Source organism: Hemicordylus capensis, chromosome 2 (assembly GCF_027244095.1).
Source record: "Hemicordylus capensis ecotype Gifberg chromosome 2, rHemCap1.1.pri, whole genome shotgun sequence".
In the NCBI taxonomy this organism is placed as follows: Eukaryota; Metazoa; Chordata; class Lepidosauria; order Squamata; family Cordylidae; genus Hemicordylus; species Hemicordylus capensis.
The window spans coordinates 189244049-189272003 of record NC_069658.1 but is presented as its reverse complement, the minus strand read 5'-3'; the positions used below and the strand labels follow the sequence as shown (position 1 = coordinate 189272003).

At 46.5% G+C, this 27955-nt stretch overlaps 1 protein-coding gene, 1 long non-coding RNA gene and 1 other non-coding gene across 10 annotated transcripts; 2 read left to right on the top strand and 1 right to left on the bottom strand.

The window, feature by feature from the left end:
* Window positions 1–677: 677 nt before the first annotated feature.
* Window positions 678–27955, top strand: LOC128346039 (adiponectin receptor protein 1-like). Of its 8 annotated transcripts, none has more exons than XM_053298881.1 (8): window positions 678–700; window positions 1690–1885; window positions 2727–2879; window positions 9006–9177; window positions 11402–11588; window positions 15994–16181; window positions 22258–22451; window positions 23972–27955. In XM_053298881.1, the coding sequence occupies exons 2-8, from the start codon at window positions 1784–1786 to the stop codon at window positions 24098–24100; spliced, it is 1125 nt and encodes a 374-aa protein (XP_053154856.1). In that variant the 5' UTR covers window positions 678–700; window positions 1690–1783; the 3' UTR covers window positions 24101–27955. The 8 variants fall into 8 exon arrangements, with proteins under 8 accessions (XP_053154856.1, XP_053154853.1, XP_053154861.1 ...); XM_053298878.1 differs by having other exon boundaries at window positions 695–798; XM_053298879.1 differs by lacking the exon at window positions 678–700 and adding an exon at window positions 751–844.
* LOC128346040 (uncharacterized) lies at window positions 2768–7392 on the bottom strand. The gene is made up of 4 exons (XR_008316751.1): window positions 7281–7392; window positions 6656–6828; window positions 4193–4259; window positions 2768–2896 (listed from the first exon to the last, which is right to left on the bottom strand). It is a non-coding gene; the product is annotated as an uncharacterized LOC128346040 (long non-coding RNA).
* Window positions 5714–5785, top strand: TRNAE-UUC (transfer RNA glutamic acid (anticodon UUC)). The gene has a single exon. It is a non-coding gene; the product is annotated as a tRNA-Glu (tRNA).

Genomic DNA, 27955 nt, shown 5'->3' with positions numbered 1-27955 from the left:
GACTCGAGGGGTGGCAGGGCGGCAAGCGTCCCCCGCCCGAAAAGTGGCTTGCTCCCCACCGCCCCTCCATTTTTGTTTCAGAAATCTGGTATGTGGGGCACAGCTCGCCCAACCATAAGCGCACTTTGCCCCTCCTGTGCCCCTGCTCAGTTCTTTTTCTGATGCTGCCACTGCCCCCAGCAACCCAGCACACACAGATCTGTCACATTCATACCCCCATCTACAGATTCTCTTACACTCACCCCCCACTACTCTGCCCGCAGTCCGTCACATTCATGCACGCAGACATCCCTGCCTGTGCACAGATATCCATACGATCGTTTTGTACACGCACGAAAGCGAGCTCTCACCCAGCTATTCATACACACGCACACACGCAAGCGAGACCCGTGCCGCAGATTAGTGTGTGTATGATGCATGATGGGATGAGGGTGTGATGTTTTGCAGGCTTCCTGTCTCTTTAACAAGTTGCACACTGCATGCCTGTTGCGTGTCCCCCTGTCTTACCATGCCCCCTCCCATTTAATTTCCCCCACCCTTATAGACACCGACGTTGAGCGCATAGCCCTTTAACTGTTGCCGTGGCAACGTTAAAAGGGAGGCAGAGGGAGGATTCCGGCAATAGCCGGAAGTTATCTCTGTCGGATTTTTAAGGCTCGACCAATCCCAGCAGCGAGGGATGCTCGGCTTGTGGCAGGAAGTGAGCCCAATCTGATAGGCAGGAACCAAGGCTTATCACAGAGGGAGGCGGGGCTTTAAGGGGGACCTGGGTCCTGATGCTGCTGCTAGGGCTCTTGGGTGAGGGGATAATGGAGGGGCTGGGAGAGTAAGAATGGAAGGAAAGGTGATGGAGATGCGGAGCTTGGGAAGGGGGGGGCTAGGGGCATATATATGTGGGGCAGGGTCTCAAGGATGTGACTGAGGGAGATCTAGGGGCATTGTCAGGGATGCTACTGGGGAAGGATAGAGGCTGGGAATATCTAGGGATTATGCTGGGGGTGAAGAGTTTGGTGTTATGATGTTATGAGAACGGTGCTGGGAAGAGGAATAGCTGCAGAGGACTCAGAGCATGACTACAGACAACCATTTACCCTTTGGTCACCGCTTGTAAACATGCCATGTTATGTGTGTAACCATGCCGGAAGCCAACCATGTGAGGGTGCAGCTTTTATCACACATCTGCACCCAATCAGAAACCCAGAGGAGCAGGAGCTGGGCAAAATTTCATGAGAACACCACAGACAACTGGCTTCCTGTGTGATTACATGCATTACAAGGAGTGACCCATGATTTGGTGGAGAAGTGTGTGTCAAAAATGGGATGGGGAATAGAAAAACTAAGAAGAACAAGGAAAGTATATGAATAGTTGTAGGAATAAAAGCAGAGGATTAGAGATTGGGAAAATGTTGGCCAGGAATGTCTTGGGTCTGGGGTAAAGACAGGGTGTTATGGAAGTGCCTGGGTGGATACTGAGGGGAGGTAAAGAACAGGTGTATAGTTGGGGGAGTGGTGGGGTTGTGAAGGAGAGATGGGAAGTTGTTACCAGATAATGGGGTTATGGGAAATGTAGGAAGGATTTGGTGGATGTTTTGGGGTGGCGGGCCAATTGGCAGTTCACAAGGTTGTGAGGGAAAACGGATTTAGGGATTCATCCCTCTGCACTCCTTACCCCCCTCTGCTTTCCCACAGAGACAGTGGGGACCATGGGGCTTGTGGCATGCAGAGGGGACTGAGCCTCTGCCTGTGAAGAGGCCTCCACTCTGTGACCCCCTCCCCCCCCACCATGATGGAGCCCCTGAAAGAGCGGGCTGCGTGGTGCGCAGGGTACCGGGGGGAGGAGGCCCTGGCTGAAAGGAGACCTTTGCTGCAAGAGGACACTGGCCAGGTGAGTGCAGAAAAGATTACCTGTCAAGTCTCCAATCTCTTTAGCTGTGATGTAACCATCTCCCGTTCTTTGTCCACAGCAACTGCTACACTGTCTCTGAAAATTGGAAGTTCCTTTGAGCTGGCCACTGATAGTCCTCCACAAGTTTGTCTAGTCCCTTTTAAAGTCAAAGTTGAAGGCTTCTAGGGAGTTAAGGCCCAAAGTTACTCATATGGGTCTGCCTCCTTTTAAAATTATCTGCCATTTCAAGGCTACTGCTCTTTAGCAGACTTCAGCTTTGATCTTTAAAAAGGGACTAGACATACTCTGGAGGACAAATCTGTGGTCACTAGATATGATAACTAAAAGGAACCTTCATGTTCAGATGTAGCATACTTCTGAATTCCAGTTGCAGGGGATGCAGAGAAAAGAGGAATGTTATAACAACTTCATGCCCTGATTTTGAGCTTCCAGAGATGTTTGGATATCCAGAGTTGGATGGACCTTGGTCTGATCTGACCATTATGAGGTTTTTGATACTACTGCTGGAGGGCAAGTAGGAGGAAGAGCAATGGGACTGGATGTCATTTGGGGTGGCCAAACTAGTTCCAAAACAGGAGAGAAATACCTCCATATGACTATAGTTGGTCTTGACAGAATCAGTAGAGCTTCACTATCATATTCATACCTATTTTCTGACCCACTTTTATTCCCTCATGCATGTACAGTCCCTGCATCCCTTTCATTGACACTCATCTATGGAACTGTATGTCATAGAGGGGGGAAAGTCCTGCTTCGTTCTAGACCCTACTTGTCTCAATACTCTCTGTAGAACTTCATTCTCTTGTGTGGTCTCTTGCAGGATGGTGTTGATATGGGGATTGAGCCCACAGGCTGGGAGTCAGACGAACCAGAGTTAGAGGAGAATGCAGATGGCACAGATCCTGTCCGGGTCCTGATGCTGCCACTTCAGGCCCATCATGCCATGGAGAAGATGGAAGAATTTGTCTTGAAGGTGGGTGAAGTGGACAGCTGAGTAAAAAAATTGAGAAATCCCAATGAGCCATGGACAAATTAAGCATTCCTAGGGATCCTTTTTGCTGCTCTAGGCTTCTTTAGTTTCTTCCTCCACCGCTGTTGTCTCACTGCCAGCCCTGCCCTAATGCCATCTTCTTTTGTGAGCTCCAGCTCAATCAATGCTAAGTCAAACTGGAATGTCACAACAGTGCCCAAGTGACTGACATTATGACCTCAGGGCTGCCTGCTGTCCTCTCCTCCTTCCACCAGCCTCGCTAGGCAGGGAAAGGCTCACAGTCACACAAGCTGAGAGAGAGGGAGGGAGGGAGAGATGGAGGGAGGGAGGGACGAAACACCCAGAACCCTGTGACAATTTACTTTGAGGAAGAGGATCACCTGTCCACCATGAAATACCCTAGCTCTAGGGCTCGTTCACAGAGAGGAAAGGCCAATGGGCCATTTCACATGGAACCAAGGATAGAAAAAGAAGTAATACTGGACAATCAGTGGCCCTACTCTCCTGGCATACAACTATTTTCCCTGTTTAGGTCCCTCACAGGCCTGCGCCTGAGAGGGACCACGAGCAGGGAGTATGGAGGAACAGAAAAGGCAAAATATGCTATCTCAGAAGATTTGGAAAAGGAGTATGGCTACATTAAGGCAAGTGAGACATCCATGGCAGTGCTGAGAAGTTGATGTCACCCTCACTGAGAGTTGACAGTTATCACTTCAGAAATAACGTCTATTAATTTGGGATATTATTCCCCATCTTTCAGTTTTGTATAGCACATTTCATGTGTTCAAATGCTTCATAGTAATCCTTACAACAGCCCTGTAAAGTAGGTCAGTATGGTTATTCCCCAGATTACCTGTGCGATGACAATGGCTTCCCTAAGACCACCAACTGAGTCTGTGATGGAGGGCCAAAGCAGACATGATGGGGGTTGCCACATTTTTTTATTCAGGTATTTTCATTGTCACCAGGTCCGGCCCAAGGCTCCCCGATGCCTAAGGCTACATGGCAGGGCAAGGCGCCGCCCCCAATCCTTTGGCATTCCGGACATGGCATGCACTACTCTACCCCCCACTACCACCACTTGTGGTGTGTAGAACACACAGCTAGCCCCCGCAGTGCATGGCGTGTACCACTTTCCCCTGCACAATCCTCCACAGCACACAACCCACCGCTTTTCCCTGCACAATCCCCCCACAATAGCCACTCTTCTCCAGCTCTAGCAGTGCTCTTCCACCCACCACCATCAACACCACCACCACCACCTCATGACAGAGACACCCCTCTCCTTCACTTACCTGGGGGTGCAGCAGCATTGCCACCCTCACAGCTTCTCCTCTTCCTGCTCCCTAGGTTTTCAAATGTCTGAAGTCAGGAAAAGGAGTAGAAGGAAATATGAATGAAAGTAGAGTGGTGAGCTGAAGCATTTCCCCTCTGCATTCATCCACACTGTCTTTGCTCTGACTGAACAGGAGGAGGAGTGCAGCTGCCGTATCACTGGGCAAGAGTGCTGAAGGGCCTAGTGGAGGGCACCTCCTGCCACTGCTGCCAATCTTTCACCTAAGATGGCTGCCTCACCATTCCTCATTAGGAGGCCAGCTCTGCTGCTCACATATAAAATGGGGGCGGGGGGGGGCAGTCTGGTTTTTATATCAGAAGGGGCAAATGGGTGAGGGCAACTGAGCCTTCCCTGCCCCCACCCCCAGTCTTAACCTCCTGATGCGTTTCACTTTTCTCCTGGCTCACTTTTGATAGAGGTGGGCTGGGGGAAAGTGTCCTGACAGAGGATGAGAAAGAAAGTTGGGAACAGTGTTCTCTCCCATTTTTTTCATCTCTGTGTGGAATGAGTTTTGTTCTGGGCGGCAGTCCCAAGGCAGTGTGTGCCCACATGCATTCAGAGTGGGACCTTCCTGATTCAACCTGAGCAGGATTTAAAATTGATTGAGTGGACATCAAAAAACGTGTGAGCGTGTGCACATTGGTTGGGGACGGAGGAAAGCTTTAGCTCCCTTCAGATGTGTGCCCCTTTTGATGTAAAAATCAAAACCATCTCCCCTTCCCCACCCCCAGCACTTCAGTGAGGCAGAATTGTGAGCAACAAACATGATTGTCAATGGCATGTCATTGGCCCTGAGGTAAGATCTGGAGAAGTGACTTGGTAGTCCTCATTGAGAGCCATTATGGCTAGGGTGCTAAATTTGGAACTAGGAGAGCTGAGTTCAAATCCCCCTCAATGAAATTCGTAAGGTGACTTTAGGCCTGTCATCCTCTCTTAGCCTAGCTTACCTCACAAGGTTATTGTTACCCCCAAATGGGAAGAACTTAATTTCTTTGAGGATGGCCACCCGGTCCCAAAAGGGCTCACAATCTAAACAGTGTTTGGAATTAGACTAACTGTGTTCTTATCTAGAGCTAAGCAGGATCCGCTCTGGTTGTATATGAATGGGAGACTTGATGTGTGAGCACTGTAAGATATTCCCCCTCAGGGGATGGAGCCATCTGGGAAGAGCAGAAGGTTCCAAGTTCCCTCCATGGCAACATCTCCAAGATAGGGCTGAGAGAGATTCCTGCCTGCAATCTTGCAGAAGCCGCTGCCAGTCTGTGTGTAGACAATACTGAGCTGGATGGACCAATGGTCTGATTCAGTATATGGCAGAGTCCTATGTTCCTATGTAAGCCAGAAAATGTTACGCTCCAAATGAAAGCAAGCCCTCTTTTTAATGATGCAATTTCATCTTCCTCTGGGAGGTGGCAGGCATGAGCTGTCCTTTTCTATTTTGATATTGACCCAAGCGGTGAAAAGCTTAGCAATGCATCTCTCCCATATGGTCTAGCGGTTAGGATTCCTGGTTTTCACCCAGGCGGCCCGGGTTCGACTCCCGGTATGGGAAAGAGCTGCTTTTGTTTCAAATTGAACCCTTATGCCAAAGGGTTCTTGTCCACAGGCTTATGATACTTTATCCTAAGACTCCACAGCTTGCATTACAACAGATCTGGCAAGTATAACCATCTAGGATAGAAGTGGCCATCCTGAGGCTCTCCAGCTGCTGTTTGACTAAAACTCATTGCAGCTAGGAGTGATGGACGTGATGGGTGTTGTACCGTGGTCCAGGGAAAGCCCCAGCCACTCCTGCTTTGTAGGGGACTCTGGGGATGTTCTTGGCAAATGTGCCTCAGTCTTATATCTCTCACTGGTTGTGCCTCCACTTCCTTTCACTAGGCCTAGTGACTCAGGACCGCCTGCCCCCACCGCCTCTGCCCCTTAAAGCTGGAGGTAGCCCTGTTTTACTTCACTAATGTGCCTCCAGTGCCAGTTGGCCTCCCATGTAATGGAAGGGGTAGGGAGGGGCTACTCTGCTTTCTACCACCAATATTAGGGAAGACATGCAGTCTCTAGGGCTGCACAACTTTGGCCCTCCAATTGTGGTTGGGCTACAACTCCCTTCATTCCCAGTCACAGTGGCCAGTAGTCAGGGATGATGGGAATTGTAGTCCAATGACAGCTGGAGGGCTAAAGAGCTCCAGCCCTGCTCTAGAACATAAACCCAAAGGCTATGAATTATTAGGCTGGTGGGGAAGCCAGAGTTAAATTAAGTGATTCATGGATGTGACATTTTTTGCTATGATTCTCAGTGTTAGTGTGTTTTCAGCTTGATTTTTTTTTAAAAAAAAAATTAAAAATCAATTGCTGGACCAATTTACTTGAAATTAAATGCCTAGAATCTAGGAAATTAAACACATAGAAAATCTGACGCCACTACCTGTGTGCCAAATTTCAGAGCTCTTTGCCGAGCCATTACTGCCTTCTGAATTTTTCTCTCTTTCTCCTCATAGACGTTTTGGTTTAAAAAGATATCCTTGCACACCCACGCTGGTTCAAAAGGATTTCTCTCTTGTTCTCTTCATTTTGCAATGGTGCCTGTGTGCAAGAGCACTGGGAGAAAAAACATGTAATTCTTTGTATGGAGGTCTCCACTAGAAATTGACTGCAGGGCACAGGAAGCAACTCAAAGTGGAATTGAGGGGTGGGGTGGCTGCTGAGCTAAGTCACTCCAACACAGGTAGCTGCACCTCCATCTCACGCTTTATCTCAGGGGTCTCGTCTCCATACTGCTCAGCAAAAATGCCAGAGTCCGGCACTGGCACTGCCGTTTTCCACACTCTCCAAAAAGTGTAACTTTAAAAACACACATATTACATATTAAGGGCCAATCGTCATGAACCATCATGAAAAAAAGCTGTGGCTGTATGGACATCACCTTGCTGGTACTGTATTGAAGTTGCCATAAAGCCTTCCATAATATGAACTCCCCCTTACCCTACACATAGTGAAGCAGGAGTAAATCGCTGTTTGGGAAATCTCCAGGAGCTGGGTGGGTAACTCACCAGGCTTTCCCTGCTTCCTCTCTTCTCCCTTCAGGATAAGATGGCTCCAGTAGTGATGTGCATGGACTGCGGAGGCGCGGTCTGACGTCAGGGTGTGTGTGTTGCTTTAAGGGCGGGGGGGTTGTACTTACCCCTCCCGCCGCTTTCCCCCCTCCAGCGCTCCAGTTTTCGGCAAATTCTTCAGGGCAGCAGCGTTCCTACCTGCCGCCCCTGCCCCCTTGTTGTCGGCCAAATCTGGAAGTAACACGGGCGCATGCTCCCACCACCGCACATGCCATCGACGTGATGTGTGCGTGCACCGCGCATGACACAATGACGTGCATGACACGCGGGGCGGCGGAAAACTGCCACCCCGAAGATTTGCCAAAAACTGGAGCGCCGGAGGGGGAAAAGCGGTGGGAGGGGTAAGTACAACCCCCCCACCCATAAAGCAACACCCCCCGCCCCACCGACGGTTCGTCGGACCACTGGACAAGTGAACTGGTTTGCAGGCCTCCAACATGACCTGAGAACTGGTTCGTGCACATCCCTAGGCTCCAGGGGTGTCGCTATAATTGAGCGAAAGAGTTTTAAGAACTCGGGGCCCCAGCTCCTGAGGGCCCTCCAGCTCCACTAATCCCTATTTTCTTCATTCTCTCCCTCACTCTGGGGGGCCTCCAGAGAGACAGGTGAACACAGGCCCCCATTCCCCTAGCTACGCCCCTGGTTGGCTCCTCAGTTGCCTTAGGGTGGCAGTTGAGAGGAGAGGCCATCTCAGCAGGAAAAGCAGGAGAGATGGTGGTTAGCTCCCCCAGCTCTTTTCTCTTCATGCCTCATGGCAAGACAGCTCCCCAGTAGCTTTGGAGTTGCAGTTGACAGAGAGAATGTTGCTGTCTTGGTTTATTCCAAGAACTTTGGGAACTGGTGTTCTGTGAAGGGGCTAGTCTTCCAGAGAAATCTTAACATTCCTAGAAAACTACAACTCCCAGGTTCACTGTGAGGGGGAGGATCCAAGATGGCTATGTAGTAGCAGTTTGTTTCACTGTGAGGGCTATTGTATCAACAATTTTAAAACTCATTTATGTTTATGGTATTTATTTATTACATTTTACATTGTTTGAGGTGTAGTTTGAGGAGCTTTCCCAAACTTTTAATTCCTGAAGCATGCCCCCCCCCCCCGCCCCCACTTGCTGGCCTTAAAATGAGAGGCATACTTCACTCTTCTTACATTCAACAAAATAAATACATATTTTCTTGACCAGCTCTCATAACAATGAGCAGGCAAATAGAGTTGCAGCTCAGTGGCTGAGAACATGCTTTGCATACAGAAGGTCCAGTGTTCAAACCCTGATAGTACCAGATGGGGATTGGAGAAGTTCTCCACCTGAGACTCTGTGGAACGACTGGCAGTCGGTGTACTGGGCTAGATAGACCAGTGGTTTGACTTTGGTAATAAGGCAGTTGTCTATGCCTGTTTCTTTTTTGCATTAAGGTCCAAATGTTTCAGGCCATGGTCAGCATCAACTTTGTTCGAGCACAGGGAAGGAAACTGCAATCTCAAGAACCAATGAGCTGGGATCCACTTTGGGGGATCACTTTTTTGCAGTCCTTTTGGGTCAGAGACTCCAAGGTTTGAACCAGGAACGTCTTGGCCGGAGCGTGGCACAAGAGTCTACCAAGCTGCTTGGAACTGTGTGTGCAGAGCTTTTCTCAATCTCATCTAGCCCTTCTTTTCTCACACTGTAGGTTTGGGAGGGCCGTTGGTGTGTCATGCCTTATGATGTGTTGCCTGACTGGCTAAAGGACAATGACTTCCTCCTGCATGGGCATCGGCCGCCCATGCCTTCATTTCGGGCCTGTTTCCGCAGCATCTTTCGCCTCCACACGGAGACTGGCAACATCTGGACACATCTGCTTGGTCAGTCACAGGGTGTTGCATTGTATTGCATTGCGCCATATAGTGTGGGGAGGGGAGGCAAAGGAGGAGCAAGAGAAAGAAGGTAAATTGTCTGGATTAGCTTTCCTGTCTTTAGCTTCCTTGTCTCTCCATGCATCACACCATCTAAACTGTTCCAAGATGTAGGCACCTTCCTATTTGTTAAACAGGTGTTTAAAAATTATTTTCAACACAAAAATGGGTATAAAATATGGTGTGAATTGTTTTAAATAGGCATTTATTTATTGTAACTTCTTATAATACTGCCTCCTCCAAAGACTCAAGGCGGTGGACAACAGAAATACCAACAAGAACGATTTTTTAAAAAAATTATTGAAGGGCAAAACAGGTGGGTCTTAAGAAAGGCCTTAAAAGCAGCCAGGGAAGGGGCTGAATGAATCTGGGGGCGAAGAGTGTTCCAGGGAAGACGGTCATTCAGATATAGATAGTAAGTTTCAGCATCTGCCTGCAGAACAACAGATGGCACCAGAGAAGGAATCAGGGGAGGAATACCTCCCCAGACAAAATTCCTCCACTCCCCGCACTGTTGGTCCCAGAGCTGACTCACAAACTGGAAATTAAGATAAGGCTGCCACACCAAACATACCTACTTGAAAGTTAACCCATCAGAATCAACAGGACCTTCTATCAGAGGAAATACGTTTAAGATGAGAGCATGAATGTGAAACAGATTGTTATTTCTCTTTCAGAAATCTAAGATGTGGGACAAAGCTCCCCTGCACCAAGAAATGCAATTTGCTCCTTCTGTGTGCAGATCCTTCTGTGTGCAAACACGTGCACGCACACACACACTGCCCCTGGGATACAGAAACTGGGATACATAAATTAAGCTGGGTCAGGCTCTCTATTACAAGTAGAGACCCTTGCAGAAAAATAAAAGACAGACATTGCCTACCCTTGCAGGAAAATAATTGGGGATCAGAACAACTCCTTTTACTCTCTCCCAAATGCTCCTCTAAGGAGGATTGTGCATTTGCACTCCCCCTCATGCTGCAGGATGGAGAACTGTGCAGTGAGTGATGGAGGAGTGATTGGGCTCTCCATCCAATACCTCTCAGCAGGAAGACTTGGGAGCACCCCCACATTGTGAGAATGGGAAATGAAATCACTTGCCAACAGTTATCTGATACATGTCATGCATTCTGTCTTTGAATCATGTTATCGCCATTCAGAAACAGATGGAAATACAGAAATGTTCTAGTGCCCAGCCAACAGAATTTTGGCAGTAACCAAAACAGTTGCACATAAAAGTCTATCAAATCGAGTGAGAGCGGCATGCAATACATTGACAAGGCTGCTAAAAACATCATTTAAAAGCAATCCAGTATGCAGAATTCAGTGACGCCTTACAACAATCTCACTTTTTTTTGCAGTCATATTGGAGTCCAGTGAACTAGGTTTGAACTAAGAACCTCTTTGCCTGACTGGCATATAGCTTGCCAAGCTACCCTTGGAACTGAATTGTTCAAAGCTTCTTCAGGCAGAGAAGAAGGGTGTGTGCAGCATCAGCCATTCTGACTGGCCAGCAGTATGAAGCCTCTGGATTGGCCAGGCCTGGTATAAATTCTAGGAGCTGAGGTTGCTTGAGCTATATTGCTGCTCTCTTGCTCCTTCTCTCTTGTTGTATGTATGGTTGGGGGAGGGGGGAATTGTGTTTGCTCCTCAAATGCAGCATCTTTTCCCTGCCCTGTGAGTGAATTGAGAACTGAAGGAGAATTTGGAAAATTGTGGAAGTGGCCCAAACTGCCATTACAAGGTTTTGTGGTGAGGTGGGTGCAATTATGCTCCACCTTGACTCCTTGAGAGTTTTCTGGAGTAGCTTAGGCATCAGCTCTTGAATGCCGATACCCCATGCAAGCTGCCTATACTGCCCTGAACTGTCTTCTGCCCTTGCCTGGTCAACAGAGCAGTATGTGTTGCACTTGTTTTGTGCAGAAAAACCTGTGCTGCACTCCAGGTTTTCCTATTCAAGCACCCAGGTCTAGCAACTGACCTCAGGGATCCTGGCCTAGATATCACATGCTCAAAGCCTTGGTTTGGGGCCAGCCATGGTCCTTACCTAGTTGTGACAGGTGCAAGAAACCTGCTCCATCTGACATTTGAATAAGTGTGTCCAAGAAATACACATACAGAAAGTGAGAGGCAGCTTTCATCACATATCTCTTCTCTCTTTCTCTCTCTCCAGGATTCCTTTTCTTCCTGGTCTTGGGCATTGGATACATGATCAGTCCCAACATGAAATATGTTGCTCCCGTCCAGGAACGTGTTGTCTTTGGCATGTTCTTCTTGGGAGCCATTCTTTGCCTCTGTTTCTCCTGGCTCTTCCATACTGTCTACTGCCACTCTGAAAAGGTGTCCCGCACCTTTTCCAAGTAAGTAAGCTTCCCATCAGCATGCATCTACCCACAAACTATATGAGCATATAAAGCTGTTTTCTACTGAGTCAGACCATTGCTCCACCTAGTTCAGTATATTTGCTATACCTACTGGCTGGGGCAATCAGGGTTTCAGATGGAGGTATTTTTCAGCCCTGCTCGGAGATGCTAAGGACCTGGGATCTTCTGTAGGCAAAGCAGGAGCTCTGCCACTGAGCTACAGGCCCTCCTCCCCTAGGGCATGGCAAAGAGATGAGGTTGGGAATAAGCTTTTTTGCCCTATCAAAATTCTCCACCTACATGGATGTTTGGAGCATCAGTGGCCTATTTTTCTCTAGCTGGGGAACAGCAAATGTTTTGGGGAGCTGAAAGTGAACATAATACCATTATCACCATTCACTTCCCATCCACAATTTATAAAGCCAGGAAAAACTGACAACTTTAAGAAATGGTCCAAATATCAGTTCACTAGAATGAAAGACCTTTACAATAAAGGAAAAGCATTACCAGGAGAGGAAATAAAGGACAGGTTAGGAGACCTTCCAATACAACTGTTCCAGTTATTCCAGATCTTTAGCACAAAAACCAACCATCTGAGAACAAGCCACAAGGCCTTTGACAGCCTCTGAAATGCTTGCAAGTAAAGATCAGCCTTTAGCCTCTGGGCTTCCTTCCAAAATCTCTAAGTTTCACAGATGGAGTTAAAATAATATGGGGAACTGATTTAAAACAAGAAATATTACCAGAGGCCGGGAGTAAAATGTGGTCTAAGCCACCATGAAGATCTGTGTCATCTCAATTAAGAGAAGACACACTTAAAATAGCTTTCAGATGGTGTTTATCCCCTCAGAGGTTACACAATATAGATAAATCCAACAGCCCTAAATGTTGGAGAGGGTGTAGGTTGAAGGGATTCTACTACCACAGGCCTGCTCAACTTAGGCCCCCCAGCTGTTTTTGGACTACAACTCCCATAATTCTCAGCCACAGCAGCCAATAGCCAGGGATTCTACTATCATATGTGGTGGGAATGCCCAGTGCTCACAATATATTGGGAGGATGTCTTTCAGTAAGTGGCAGTCATTATGAGACAAAATCAGGGGCACCATTAGACCCAGATCTGGGGGCCCAAGTTTGTGTGTCCATTCTCTTAGAGGGCCCCATGATTTCCCCCAAGGGAAAAGAGGGCCCCCTTTATATTTCTGGAATGGCTTAGCTTGTAGCTCTGAAATTTGGCAAAGATGTAGGACAGGTTAGCCAGACTCTGTGTATTGATTTTTAAGCAGATTGGTCAAACGGTTGATTTTTAATGATTTTAATGAATTTTTAAAAATCAAAAAGAGTAAATAAAATTCAAAAAAGGCCTGTAAGTAGCTTGTTTCATGGCAGAAAATTACAAAAAAATATGAAACTGAAGCTCCCCCCCTTGGACCATCATTTCACCCCACATGGAGGAATCTGCCACCGCCTTCATAAAAAAGAGTAACCCCCCTCAATTTCACCCTTTTTTATATTGACAGAATTGCTTGATCTAGAGCTCTGAAATTGGGCACAGATGTAGAACAAGTTGGGAAGACTCTGTGTATTGATTTTGAAGCAGATGGGTCAATTTGTTGATTTTTAATGATTTTTTGAATGTAAAAAAAAGTCCTATAAGTAACTTGTTTCATAGCAGAAAATTACAAGAACTGGAACTGAAGTCACCCCTTAGATCATCAGTCCACTCCCATGTGAAGTATTCTGCCCTTTGCCTTAAAAAAAAAAAAGTGCAACATGCCCCCCATTTTGCCCAGCCCTTTACATTTCCAGAATGGCTGGGCTTAGAATTTTGAAATTGGGCACACATGTAGCCCAAGATGGCAGGACTCTGTGTATGTTTATTTTAAGGAAATTGGTCAATCCTGTGATTTTTAATTGTTTTCCCTACTGCAGTAAAGCTGCCAAGAAGAGTTCTCTCTATCCATAGAGTATTTCACACCTAATTAAAGTGAAACTGACTGTTACATCTGAATATACAAACTTTGTAAACAAATGCACTGTGCTGAAGATGGTTTGTGATCCAAAAGGTCTGCATGAGAACTGTGAAGCAAGGGACATGTGCTGTAGTTTTAACTTATTTTCCTTATGAATGTACTATATGTCCAAGTTGGTTTTGTGTTTGAACTGTGAAGCAAGGGACACATGTTGTGTCTCAGTTAGTTTGTGAATGATCAAGAACCTGTGTGAATCCATTGAGGCTTGTGTAGCACTCTGGCTCAGATCTGTGGGTTTGTGGTGAATGATAAAGATGTATGGATCATTTGAGGGATGTATAGCCTCCCCACCAACCATGCACTCTGGCCCAGACCTGTGGGTTTTTGGTGAAATGTATATATACAGAGAGAATGTTTATTTTGTGGGGGAAGGGGGGGGTAAGCTCATTTGGTCCAGGGTCCAAAATTATCTAGCTGCACCCATGGACAAAATCTCTCTCCAGACCCCCAATTAGCTCTCCTGTCAATTTAGGACCATTTAGTTTCACATCTCAAGATCTAATAAGATTGCTTTTGGCAGCAGCTAGAATGGTAATTGCTCTGTGCTGGAGGACTGGTAACATGGGGGGACACTGAATGGATGCTAAAATATGGGCAATTGCATTAGCAGAAAAAATAACACAACTTAATATGTGGTGTGCCTTCATTAAGCATGAACACAATGTGTAGGATTGCCCAAGACCACCTTCTAGTCAAAATTCTTTTTGGTGGAATGTGTTGGGAAAGGAAGTGTCAGAGATGTTCATACTCTTTGAGACTATAGTCTTCCTTTGTTTTGATGGCTCACGTACAGCAAATGATATATTGGTTAATTCATTTGGTAATACTTAGCTGCTAGATCCCCTACTGACACATTACTGCAATTATATAACTTTGTGAGTGGAATGCTCTGTATTCTGCATTTGTTTGTTTGTAACAAAAAAAAATTTGTTACAAAAAATTAAATAAAAGTATATTGTGAGAAAGAAAGAAAAGAAAAGAAAAGAAAGATACTTACCAAGCCAAACACAGCCCAGCAGCCAGGGAGGAAGAGCTGCCAAGCACTTGACAGTTCCCTGGTTTCTGCACTTCATGCCCCTTCTCCCATAGTTATTTCTGTCAGTGCTCCAAAACCCTGCAAAATCTGTGAGCAGAGATGATAGGGTGAGTGTGCTTGCCACAGGCAATGGATGCCTCTGCCACTTGATCTTGATCTTTCTGAAACGTATATGTATCTTGTCCGTCCCCAGCCTCTGCCTCTGGCCACATCCTTGCTGCAGGTACTTTGAATTAATAACTAAAATTGCAGAATGGCAAATTATGAACTGGATTCAGCATTCTGAAAGCCACTGAATATCTTGTGAGAAGGCTGTAATAGAGGCAGGGGTGTAGCGACAGGCAGGCAAACAGAGGCAATGCCTCCCAAAATGAAAATTCTGCCTCCCTGAATGAAATTTTATTTCAGTCCTCAAATTCTTAACATTTCAGTAACTTAGAACCTCAGCTTTTAGAAATACGGCCTGGACATCCAAACCTCCCTAGCTAGGTTTGTCAACTCTTCCCACATCCATCAAGCTTGGTGTTAACACCTATTAATATGAATCGGTCCAGTTCCTATCTTATCTCTGCATTTCCTGACTTTCTGTAGTCATCTTCCTGTTTGTTTTCCTGCTCTAATTTTGGGCTCATGGATTAATTCTATTTCTCCAAAAATCTTCCCACTTCATTTTACAGTTACATGTAATTATTCTTCCTTGTACTGTGTTGTACAGTAAAAACCCTTTGATGCAGACACCCAATATTAAGGGAAGAGAGCTGGTCTTCTGGTAGCAAGCATGACTTGTCCCCTTAGCTAAGCAGAGTCTGCCCTGGTTCCCTATGAAAGGGAGACTAGAAGTGTGAGCACTGTAAGATATTGCCCTCGGGTGATGGAGCCACTCTGGAGAAGAGCATCTAGATTCCAAGTTCCCTCCCTGGCAACGTCTCCAAGACAGGGCTGAGAGAGATTCCTGCCTGCAACCTTGAAGAAGCTGCTGCCAGTCTGTGGAGACAATACTGAGCTAGATGGACCTATGGTCTGACTCAGTATATGGCAGCTTCCTATCCTCCTAATATGCCTTGAGTTGTCCCCTGTCTTTTATTTTTGTCATCAGTACTATATAGGGGGTGCAAATGAAGGCATTGCCTCAATTTGCCTCCCTGTCACTACCCCCCTTCAAGTTGTGCATGCTGAGGGAAAACCAGCAAAATAACTGTTTGGAATATCAGACCTGTAAAACTCTGTAGCTTTAATTAATGTAGTTGAAAGTCAAGCCAGCCTGTCGAACCCTGCCCTGCATCTGGTTCTACTGACCACCCAACCCTGCTTTGTGTTATGTGTCTCTGTGCAGACTGGATTACTCTGGAATCGCCCTCCTCACCATGGGCAGTTTTGTCCCTTGGCTGTATTACTCCTTCTACTGCTCGCCGCAACCCCAACTCATCTACCTCATCATCATTTGTGTGCTGGGCATCACCGCCATCATGGTGTCGCAATGGGACCACTTTGCCACTCCACAGTACCGGGCAGTCCGGGCAGGTAATGGTGTATGATGGTCATGATGATTGTTGCTAATGTGTAGGTTGCCCTTCCTACTCACCTTAGGTTACTACTATACTAAAAGCTAACACTAGGCTCCAATATTGTGTGTGTGAGAGCTGATGCAGCCTCACATCTAAAGGTTTGAGGTGTGAGCCAGACTGCCCCTGGTTCAGTTCTTGCCTTGGCCTTGAGCTCAGCAGGTAGCCCCTAGACAAGCCACTGCTTTCCAAGCTTTAACCCCACCCAACATCCATCTGCAACGTGGCCTACCCGACAGGGTTGTGGTAAGGGGTGAGGGTGAGGGAGGAGGCAGAGGGAGCTTTTGAGATCAAGACTGTGAAGCTTGTTGTCTGCTCAAAAAGCACTGTATAAACAATGCTGGGTGCTCTTAAAGCTTTGCACTCACAGTAGTGTTACTGTAGTTGCCAAAAGGCAGTCCCAGTATGACGGACTTCACAAAAGATGTGATTTAAGGAGAGCAGCTTTGGTTATTACATTATGCAAGAGTCTGAATTGTATCTGGGCTGGGGGTTTTGTTGTTGTTGTTCACTGTGTCTCTTTGTAACCTCCACAGAGAGGAACATTTACCTCTTTCCACAGGGGAGACTTGAGTTTAGAATCGATGTTCTAGCCCACCTTGCTAGCCTGTTGTAAACGACGGGGGTGGGGTGATGAGATAGAGGAAGTGTGCAGCATATTGATGCAATGTAAAGCTTGCCTGGCAATCTCACCCTTTAACCTAAAAGTCCTTTCCCTTTCATCTCAGCTGTTTGGGGTCTGGACCAAGAGGACACAATCCCAATACAGTCCTTATTATGTTGTGTGCCAATTCACTTTTGCACTCTGTGTATGCTCAGGAGCTACACCGGAGTGAAGAGGAGTTTGGCAACACTGCCCTCTAGGGGCTCTCCTACATGAGCCACAGTAGTTCCTGGCGGGGGTGTGTGTGAAGAAAATAGGTTTTATTCCTCTAAATAAAGGCATGACAGAATAAGAATAGTAATGGTTGGCAAGTGTGTGCACATCGTCTTAAGGTCTAGCAATTCTTATTAACTCCTAACATTGTAGGGAAGAGGGGAGAAGAGGGGGGAGCTCAGACTAGCTGAGGGGGTAGAGGAAGAGGGAGGGGAAGGCAGAGGAAGATGGAGCCTGGGGCATTCGAAGGAGGCGTGGAGAGGGAGGCGTGGAGATTAATCATTGCAGAGTTCTTGGAGTGGCTTGGATGGGATAGGTAGATGCTAGAGTCTGTTGCTGGAGAGTGAAGTGTTGGCCACAAATGGTAGACAGGTCTCCGATCAGGTCCGGAATGTGGGCCACAGGAACATTCATCAGCAAAGCGAAGTCTTTGTTGGACTTTAGCTGACTGGGTAATTAGCTAAATCAGTGAGCATATAATGGGGTTGAATCCCAAAAGCAAGCTGAAGATGTCTTGTAGCTTGGCCACTCATATACAGTCAAAACCATTTGATCAGAACATAAAGTTCTTAGATCCAAAGTACATATCTGTCATTGATTACTCTAGATCATCCTAGGTGCCACATATGTGTCACTAGCTCCGGTCATAAAGACGTATTTCACATATCAAAACAGTTCTTTGACTCAAGGATGAACAAGCAATTACAAGTGATTGTTTTCTCACAATTCTTTACAAACTAGCTCAGATTGCTGTCTCTTGCTAATTGTGGTTTCACCACAAGAGCCTCACAGGAAAGACAAGTGTGAAATATGGGGGGTGGGGAGAAGGAGATTAGGGTACTTCAAGAGCTAACATCTGAAACATATACCTTAACAATTTATAATACTAGGTTACAAGATAAGCATAATAAAAAGGATGCATTGCTACAAAGAGTAAGGCAATCCAGGCATTCAGGCCTAGCATAACAAAGATTCCTCAAAGAGAGCTATAGGCAATGGTTTAGCATTTCAGTGGGATACATTTCCTTAAGAGGGCTGATCCCGCCTCTGGAGTTCTAATAGTAATCTCAGTTTGGGGATTTCTTGTTTCACACGTGCAACACAGTATCGGTTAAAGCAAAGTTAAACAAACAGTAGCAATTCCTAATCTTAGTAGATAGTGGTGGTTATATTTCTTAACATAAAAAAACAACAACATAGTATATTGTATATCTCTAAACCTCATACTTTTTCTTGATTGCATCATATTCTATCAAAATCTTCTGTAAACCCAAATCAATTTCCGTGAGTTTGGTTAGAGCCTTGGTTCACCAAAAATGAAAGAGGAGAGAGAGAGAGAGAGAGAGAGTGTGTGTAAGAAAAGGGGAATTAGATAATTATATCTCTGTGGAGGAGTAGAGTATCTCTGGGAGCCTCAAAGAAGGGCTTGGTCTTTTCCCTATCTCATCCATCTTCTCTATCTCAACCGTTAACCCTTTCTTGCAAATTCCAGTACTCTTCTCTCGCTTTTCTTTAGATTTCTCAGGCTTCCCTGCAGATAAAAGAAAACTCAAGAGCCCTCTTGAGCCCTTTCTAAATTAGCACAACCACAACCTTTATGCCACATGTAAACTCCCAAGTAAAAAAGAAAAGAAAAAAGAAACCTAGAGCCTTTCTTAAGGCAAACAATTAAAAGATAAGACCCCTGCTTCTGAGATCAGACAACTTTCACCTACTGGAGAAGCTATATGCTCTCAGCATGGGTGCTCTTCCAACTTGGGCTGCGTCTGTGAAACTGTTTTTCTCTTTTTGCTCTGCTCCTCTTCCTTACAGTAAGTTCTCTTAACCATTATCCTTCTTCCCATGCCTAATTGTTCTTGCTATAGTGACCTGAGGTCCAAAGGAGAGGAGAGCTGGTCTTGTGGTAGCAAGCATGACTTGTCCCCATAGCTAAGCAGGGTCTGCCCTGGTTGCAACTGAATGGGAGACTTGATGTGTGAGCACTGCAAGAGATTCCCCTCAGGGGATGGAGCTGCTCTGGGAAGAGCAGAAGGTTCCCAGTTCCCTCCCTGGCAGCATCTCCAAGATAGGGCTGAGAGGGATTCCTGCCTGCAACCTTGGAGAAGCCACTGCCAGGCTGTGAAGACAATACTGAGCTAGATAGACCAATGGTCTGACTCAGTATAGGGCAGCTTCCTATGTTCCTAAAGTACCATTAAAATCTCGAATCTCCCTGTTACCTCCCTAACTGCCTGTAGGACACTGGCACTCTTCTGTTCTGCCTCCTCTGTTTAGCTGCCCAACTCTTTCTCGGCAAGTCAGTGGGCTGCCCATCACCCACTTCTTCATATCTTCCCCATGCTTTACTTGTTCTATCCACAGAAAACCTCTTTCTGTTGGTTTGGCTGCTTGTCCTGACTGTTGTCCCCAGGGGGTACCTGTCCTGTTGCTATAAGTGACTGTGGGTTGTGACTGCGGCTACCTTATGTTTGGGGGCTGCTGACTATTGAGAGGGTGGTGGATGTCCCTTCTGTGTAACTACTCTCTGGACTTTGGCTACCAGGTCATCATAACTGGTGGGCTCGTCATCTGGCCATAACCCAAGGAGCAAGTGGTACCAAGGCAAAAGGCCATTGGCAATATTTCGAAGCTTGTCAGGGGTCCAAGCTAGTCTCTCTATCTGACTTCTGCTTTCCATAATGTAGTTGGGGCTCTCCCTTGTGATGCTGGCAATTTGCGAGGCTTTCTCCTGCAGCTGGGTCTTTACATGGTTAATTTCTCGGCCACAGTTGCATGCAGCACCTTTTGGCTGAGCTGCTCTCTTTAGAGTCAAATCTTTTACTAATTTCTGCAAGCCAGGGATAGCCATGTCCTCGTGAGAAATATCGTCTCCCCCCCTCCCGCTTTGGATCTGAACCAGCAAATGGCCCATTTGTACCCAGAAGTCTGCAGCTTGCGAGTGCAAGCTTCGGGGATGCTACTCACTCTCTATGTTCCTGAATGTTAGCTAGCCTTCTCAACCGCCCGGTCCACCAATCTCTCTAGCTCTGCTGTTTTTGCTTCCAACAATAATCTCTCACTCTGTAACTCTGCCACTAATTCTTCATTTTTCTCGGTCAAACTCGTATTTTTGATCTGTAAACTCTGCTGTCGTTCCTGAGAACCATGCAAAAAGACTCTCAGCAAAAACGTCAGAGCGGCCCTTCGTTGTTTTCTGCTTGGGGATTGGGACTCACAATACGGCTCAAAGAGAGGCTTCTTCCAAATTCTGCAGATCACTTTTCATCTGACCCCAGTTTTTAAAGGGGGCTTCGCCTGTGTCCTCAAGAGTTTCTTCCCCTCTCCCCTCTCTCTCTTTTCCTAGAAGGCCGCTAATGTATTCGGGCTTCCAAGGGGAGCCTTTGGTTTGCTTTGTCTTTCTGCACCTCCGCCAGAACACCATGCTCTCACGTGAACTGCCCGTGATGCCAAATATGTCGTGCGCCAATTCTCTTTTGCACTCTGTGTATGCTCAGGAGCTACACCGGAGTGAAAAGGAATTTAGCAACACTTCCCTCTAGGGGCTCTCAAGTTCCTACGTGAGCGACAGTAGCTCCTGGCAGGGGAGCGAAGAAGCACAGACAACGACTTTATGAAAAAGGGGTTGTTTTATTCATCTAAAGAAAGGCATGGCAGAATAAGTGTGCGCAAGTGTGCGCACACAGTCTTAAGGTCTAGCAATTCCTAATAATGCAATTGTGGGGAGGGGGGTTGAGAGAGATGGGAGCGCAGACCACTGGTGGGGAAGAGGGAGGGCAAGGCAGAGGAAGATGGAGGCTGAAGAGAGGGAGGGGTGGAGGTTAATCATTACCGAGTGCTTGGAGCCGCTTGGACGGGAGAGGCAGATGCTGGAGTCCACTACTGGAGAGCGAAGCATTAGCTGCAGAAGGAAGGCAGGTCCCAGATCAGGTCCGGAATGCGGGCTGCAGACATTGGCTCTGTCCCGAATGTTGCTCTGCAGGAACATTCACCAGCAAAGCGAAGTCTTTTTTGGACTTTAGCTGACTGGGTAATCAGCTAAGCCAGTGTGCATGTAATGGGGTTGAATCCCCAAAGCAAGCTGAAGACGCCATTCTTATACAGTCAAAACCGTCTGATCAGAACATAAAGGTCCAAAGCACATATCCGTCACTGATGACTCTAAATGGTCTTAGGTGCCACATATGTGTCAATAGGTCCGGTCATAAAGACATATTTCAGTTCACATATCAAAACAGTTGTTTGGCTCCAGGATGAGCAGGCGATTACAAGTGATTGTTTTCTCACAATTCCTCATCAGGAAAGCAATGTCTCTGCCTGTCCCCAAGAGGGCAATTTCAGATGCTAAACAAACTGGCTCTTGCTAATTGCAGTTTTGCAAACACTGAGAGCCTCACAGGAAATAAAAGTGTGAAATTTGGGAGGGGGAGGAGATTAGGGTACTTCAAGAGCTAAAATATATATACCTTGCAGTTTATCAATACTAGGTTGCAAGATAAGCATAATAAAAAGGTTAAGGCCAATTAAGGCATTCAGGCCTAGCATAACAAACATTCCTCAAAGAGACTGATAGGCAATGGTTTAACATTTCAGTGGAATACATTTCCTTAGGAGATACAAGCAGAAAAAGCAATCTCTCTCAGTGGCTCCAGACAGAACCTCTCTTAGTTGTCAGTTCCCAGAGTTCCCTTGGTTCACTTAAGAATTCAGCCTATTCCTGCCCAGAGAGTCTCTGGCAGGGTAGGCTGGCACAGAAGCAGGCTTGGTTCTTGGCTGAGCCTGGTCCTGATGGCCGGCTCGTTCGTAACAATTGGCACTTCCAGTATTAAACAGAACTGGTTGCCGTTCTCATTGCTGTTGATGCAAGGCACACTTCTGCACAGAGTTCATGCAGAGGGCCATGACCCTAGCCATAGAGCATCTTGGCCAATGGCAGCCCTCAGCTGAACGTTGGTGGTTTGGGCTGTGGATGCCTCTAGCCTTTACTTGTCCCTGGCCCTGTTGTGGTTACTCGCTTATGAGAAGACACTTCGCACATACTAAGAGATGCTCTTGACTTGATTATTGGCACCAAACTCCAGTTCTGGGACTGGGACCTGATTTACATTAAGCCTTAAGAAGTGCTCATGCAAGCAGTGACCTCCCTTTCTTTTTGGGGCAGGGGTGTTTCTAGGCCTAGGGCTGAGCGGACTGGTGCCCACTCTCCATTTCATGATCACCGAAGGCTTCATCAAGGCCACCACAGTGGGACAGATTGGGTGGCTGTTCCTTATGGCTGTCCTCTACATCCTGGGGGTTGCCCTATATGCTGCCCGCATCCCTGAACGCTTCTTCCCGGGCAAGTGTGACATATGGGTATGTATTGTGGCAATTTTTAAATTAACTGGGTTCCCTGCTAACTGGGCAAAGAAACACCTTTTGAAGTGATGGCACTCTTACACTTAGCAGGGGGAGACCAGCTGTCCTTAGTCATCCCAGCATAGCATCTCTCCAATGGCTGTTGCTTCCCGGTGTTTCCTTTCTGTTATGTTGTTTTTGTTGTGGTAGATTGTGAGCCCCTTGGGGACAGGGCACAATTTCCCCATACCTTTTGCTGTGTAAACTACTTTGAGACCCTTTTTTGTTGTTGTTGAAAAGCAGTACCTAGATATCTTTAACAACAACTACTACTACTTTACTGGGAACAACCTATATTCTGTGATGATCTCTATAATAATAACAGCAACAACATTGACCATAAAATTCAGCCATCCCAGGTCCTTGGGAAGGACTCGATGTCTGGATAAAACAAACCAGTCAATAACACCTGTCTGACTGTAAGTAAGTAAGTAAGTAAATAAATAAATGATGTAAATCATTTCTACCCTCCCTTCCATGTCAAAACAAGCACAAGGTGGCTTACAAGGAATAAACAATAGCATACGGTATCAAAAATACTGAAGCAATACCAATATAAAAGCAGTGGCAACATGCAGTAAAACCAGCATAAAAGCAACATAAAAGCAGCAGCAAAATAATTGTTTCACATTACAAAACACCGTTGTAATAAAATATGGGGGAAAGTAATTTGCCTTTGTGGAGTTAAACCGTGAGCTGGGCTTGTGAGCCAGAATCCCATGCAAGCTTAGTTTTGAGATTTGGATTATCTCTGCTCCTGGGAAGTGAAGGGAAGACACTCGGCTACTTTTCACATGAGCATATCAGTTAACTTAAAGCTAATGGCCTCTGGCCATTGTGGCTGATGATGTGTGAGTTGTGGCTGATAACACAGAGGTTGGGAGAGAAGCTGTTAGCATAAACCAGCCATTGAAGATAGATAGATAGATAGATAGATAGATAGATAGATAGATAGATAGATAGATATATTAAAATTTGCAGTTTTATTTGCTATTGTTAAACTATTGGGGTTGGAAATCTTTGCCAAGCTATTTTAAATCACCCAAAGATCTGCTGTTCTGCCTTCTGTTCCTGTTCTAGTGTCCATGCTGAGTCCACTTATAATAAAGTGGTGGCAATAAAGGGTGGGATATTCAAAGCTTTTGCGCAAGATCCAAGCCAAGCACAATCATACTCCTGCCTGCACACTGCTGCAAGCTTCTGTGCTCCTCGTGTCATCTCACCCTCTGTCCACATACCTAGCAGGGAGTTCACATGATTTTTGTCGCACCACCTGCTGACCAGCTCTTGGGTGGCATACCTGGTGGGAGAGGGAGGCCAGTAAAAGGTAGAGGGCAGAAATGGATGGCAGAAGCCATGGATGCTTCACTGGTGAATTTAAGAGTGCCGCTCCACATTGCAGCCCCAGTGTGCATAGTGCGGCGGCCTGTGACGTCTGAAGTCCTGGGTTCAAATCTTCTCTTTTCCTCTCCCTCCAGTTCCACTCCCACCAGATCTTCCACGTGCTGGTGGTAGCAGCAGCCTGCGTCCATCTACACGGGGTCTCCCAGCTGCAGGCATTCCGCTCATCACTGGGTGGCAGCTGCACCGAGAACACTGTACTCTGATTCCCTGGAGGCCAGACTGACCACCACCTCTGGATGACAACCAGCCCTATTGGTGGCCTTGCACACTGTACTCAAACATGGACCAAGAGGGTGGGGCCTCTCTGAAAGGGCACAGCACCTGTTTGAGGAGGGGCGTGTTTCTCTCCCCTTCCTTTTCTTTCCTTTTTCAAAAAATCTATATTGCGTCCCAGGTATTTGCAGCGGGGAGCCCTCCTTTCCTCCCAGTCAGGGCAACCCTTCTGTGTACATTGCCGGGAGGTATTTTAGATTACATGGGGAACCAAAGGAATGGACAATAGTTGGGATTGAAATAGTCCTTTGAAACAGTTTAAGAACAACCCACCCACTCCAGTATTTTAAAGTGTGGGATGGATGGATGCATGACCCTGCCTATGGGCCAAAGAGATTATGTTTTTAATCCATGGAGAGACCTCGTTTGGGCCTGACCAGGCCCTCTGTGTTTGTTTAGTCATTATTTATTAAATGCTGTCCCTTTAAGAGGGATTTATTTAAACTGGACACTAAGGGGTATGTGCTCTGCTCAAAGGTACAGCAACTCCTGTTTTGCTCAAAACAAAATGGGATCTATTGGGCAAGGGATCTTGAGGCCAGGACTTCTAGCTTCTGTGCCCAGGGAGAAAGGTGGATTAACTGCACTATAGGTAGATACCAGGAATCCTGGGTTCTCTCTAAGACCTAGTGGGGACATAGATTTAGGAGCAAAATCCATTGTCCAGTCCGAAAACAATGCATGAGAGACTTGCATATTGTTTCCACCCTGGTACAGAGGGTGTCGGGCCAGAAAGAACCAGAATAGGGATAGATACAGATGGTGGGCTCCAGTTGCTTATATGTACCCTAACAAACATGTGCGTATCTAAGTCTATGTTAGCAAGGGCCAAAAGCCAGGTTTCCTGGGCCCTGATTCCTGCTAGAAGGAAAATGTAGTAAGCACTTTGAAAAAGGGGAAATCTAAGTATTATGGCTGGGAAGAAAATAACAGAATGCCTTTCTTACACATAAAAGGGACAGACTCTTGGGCTGAGGGAACTTCTCTGTGGGGACATAGACTGTGACCTGTATCCTTTCACCAGCAATTTAACAGCCCAGAGACTAATAATAATAATATTTATTAGTTAGCTGCCCCACAACAAATTGTTATGTGGGCGGCTCACAACACAGCATTAAAACATCCAATAAAAACACATAAAACACATCAAATCACAACAAACACACAATCAACCAATTTAAAAACTTCTTGGTTTTTTTTTTTTTAAATCAATTTTAAAAAGCCTGAGTGCACAGAAAGGTCTTCACCTGGTGTCTAAAAGAACAAAGTGATGGTGCCAGGCGAACCTCACTGGAGAGGCTGTTCCATAAACGGGGTGCAACCACCAAAAAGTCCCTCTCCCTAGTAGCCACCTGCCTCACCTCGTTTGGCAGGGGCACTCAGAGCAGGCCCTCTGAAGATCTTAAGGTCCGAATCAGGGCATAAGGGGCAAGGCACTCTCTCAGGTAACCCAAGCTGGCTGTTGTAATCTAGTTCCCAGCTCTTTATCAGGTGGTTTGCTTCTGGACAGGACTAGCACCACCCAAGAAGAATAGCAGGCGGCATTCTTCCTCTCCCCTCAGACCAGTGGTACCAGGGCCTCTTTTTATCTAGGGGATGCAGCAGATGCACCACGTTCAGGCCCCCATTTGATTCTCCTTACACTTCATGAAGTGTTGAATAAAAGACCCTTGTCAGATCTCTGCTCTTTGGGAGAATGAGGTGCCAGAAGCATGCCCTGGCCTCGAAATAAGGATCTGGACAATGTCCTAATGAGAAGGGAGCACTCTTTATTTTGCACACAGCCCCCCCCCCCCAAGTTAGAAGGTCTGAGTGGCTCCAGTGGCTGTCCATGGCAGCAGAGTATTGCACCCCCGTCATGTGAATATCAGCTGCTCAGTAGTTCTTTAGATCAGACTCCATGGTAGGAAAGCAAAGGCTGGGCTGGATTCTGAATATTTTACTTGGTGAGTCTCTGTTATCAAATCCAAGCCTCGATGGGCTCCAACATCAATAATGCCAGTGCCTCAAATGTCTCGGACAAAAGACAATGCCACAGCCTGATGAACAAGACTCAGAGGACAAATAGATTATTCCCCTTCTTCACCCCTACCCCCACCTGCTCTGTATACAATTGATCTTGATAATGTGTTACAGCTTCAAGGCACTGGGAATCAAAATATGGGAAGGGAGGGTCTAGTGCAGGGGTTCTCAAACTTGGGTCCCCAGATGTTGGTGGACTTCAACTCCCATAACCCCCAACCACAATGGCATTTGGCCATTATGGCTGGGGATTATGGGAGTTGAAGTCCACCAACATCTGGGGACCCAAGGTTGAGAACCCCTGGTCTAGTGGACTGGAGGGGAGTAGCCACAACTTCTGGATTCTGTTTCTATTGGAGTCTACCAATCAGAAGGGTGGAGTGAGGTGTCGGGGTGGGGGGAGGTGAATGTTGGAAAGACAATCTTCTCGCTTATTTGTGAATCCAGCTCTCTGCCTTACAATGAACAATCATGGGAAACTGTGTTATCTAAGAGAAGGTATTTGTTTTGAATGAGCTGCTGCCATCTTCCTTTAGATTGGTAATTCCAGCCAGATCTTAGGGCTAAAGAAGCCAAACCAGCTCCCCTTTGCCACCATGCCATGTCCAGTGGTAGGCACTTTGAATTTTGTCACAAGGACAATCTCCAAGCTGGCAGCAGCTCCTCAGGTGAAATGGGGTGTGTTGAGAAAGAAGCTTATCTGGTGATGTTACAAAATGAAGGCTCCGAATCCTGCCCCTCATTGCAATGATCTTTGTGTCTGCAGGGGGATCGGGGCAGGGCCATCAACTAACACAGGGCTGCACAACAACTGGTGACCTACCAAGCCAAATACAGCTCACCAGCTGTGTATTGTGACTGTCCAAGTGCTTGACAATCCTCTCTGCTTTTGCAGTTCCAGGCAGGCAGCCTGGTAGGCAGCAAAAACAAGAGGTTTATTGTGCGTCTATTTGTATGTGCTAATGGGCTGCATTTGGATTAGCATCTCACAAACAGTTCAGGCCTGACATAACAGGACATATGTGTCAGTAGCTTCCCCTGAGATGAGGGAACTGAGGTTAAGAGACCTTTTCTAGTTCTTTCACAGTCTTCCCACCCCATCTCCTGACTTTTCTCTGGAAGCTGCATTTGACTTTGTGAATTACTTGCAACCCTGTGACTTCAGTTGGCTCTGGAGTCAGACTGAAAAAACAAAGCCATTGTCCCACAAGGGGCTAGAGCAGGAGCCGTGGTTCTGTTACCAGAGATGGGAGGGATGGAGGCTGGAGCTACAACCCTGAGTGCCACAGCGGTTTAGAAAGGGCACTGGGGCTTAACGGCTTCGGGCTGGAGCAAACAAGGCTCTTAACACATCGGAAAAGGAGATGTGTTGGTCATTGTCCTCAATAAGAGGTTTCCTAGGCCTGGGTTTCGCTTTTCCAACTGAGTTCGCTCCCAAGCAGGGCACCTGCACAGCCACTGAAACCGAATTGCTCTGTACATAATGAACCGTGAGTCTCTTTGTGAGCTGTTCTCTAAATACATCACTTCCTCATCCTACTGTTTCTGTTCCACATTGCCCCCCTCATACCCTCACCATTATCTTTGTGGGAAGCGCCAAGGAGCGCCTTTGTTTTTAAGAGTTTGGTTATTTTTCTACTGGCCATTGTGATAAAAATGCTTAGAAGCCAGACACTTTAAAAAAAAGGAAGAAAAATGTAAAAATATTTACAGTGTAATATTAATAATTATAATAATAATAAAAACTTGTTTCCCTACATTGA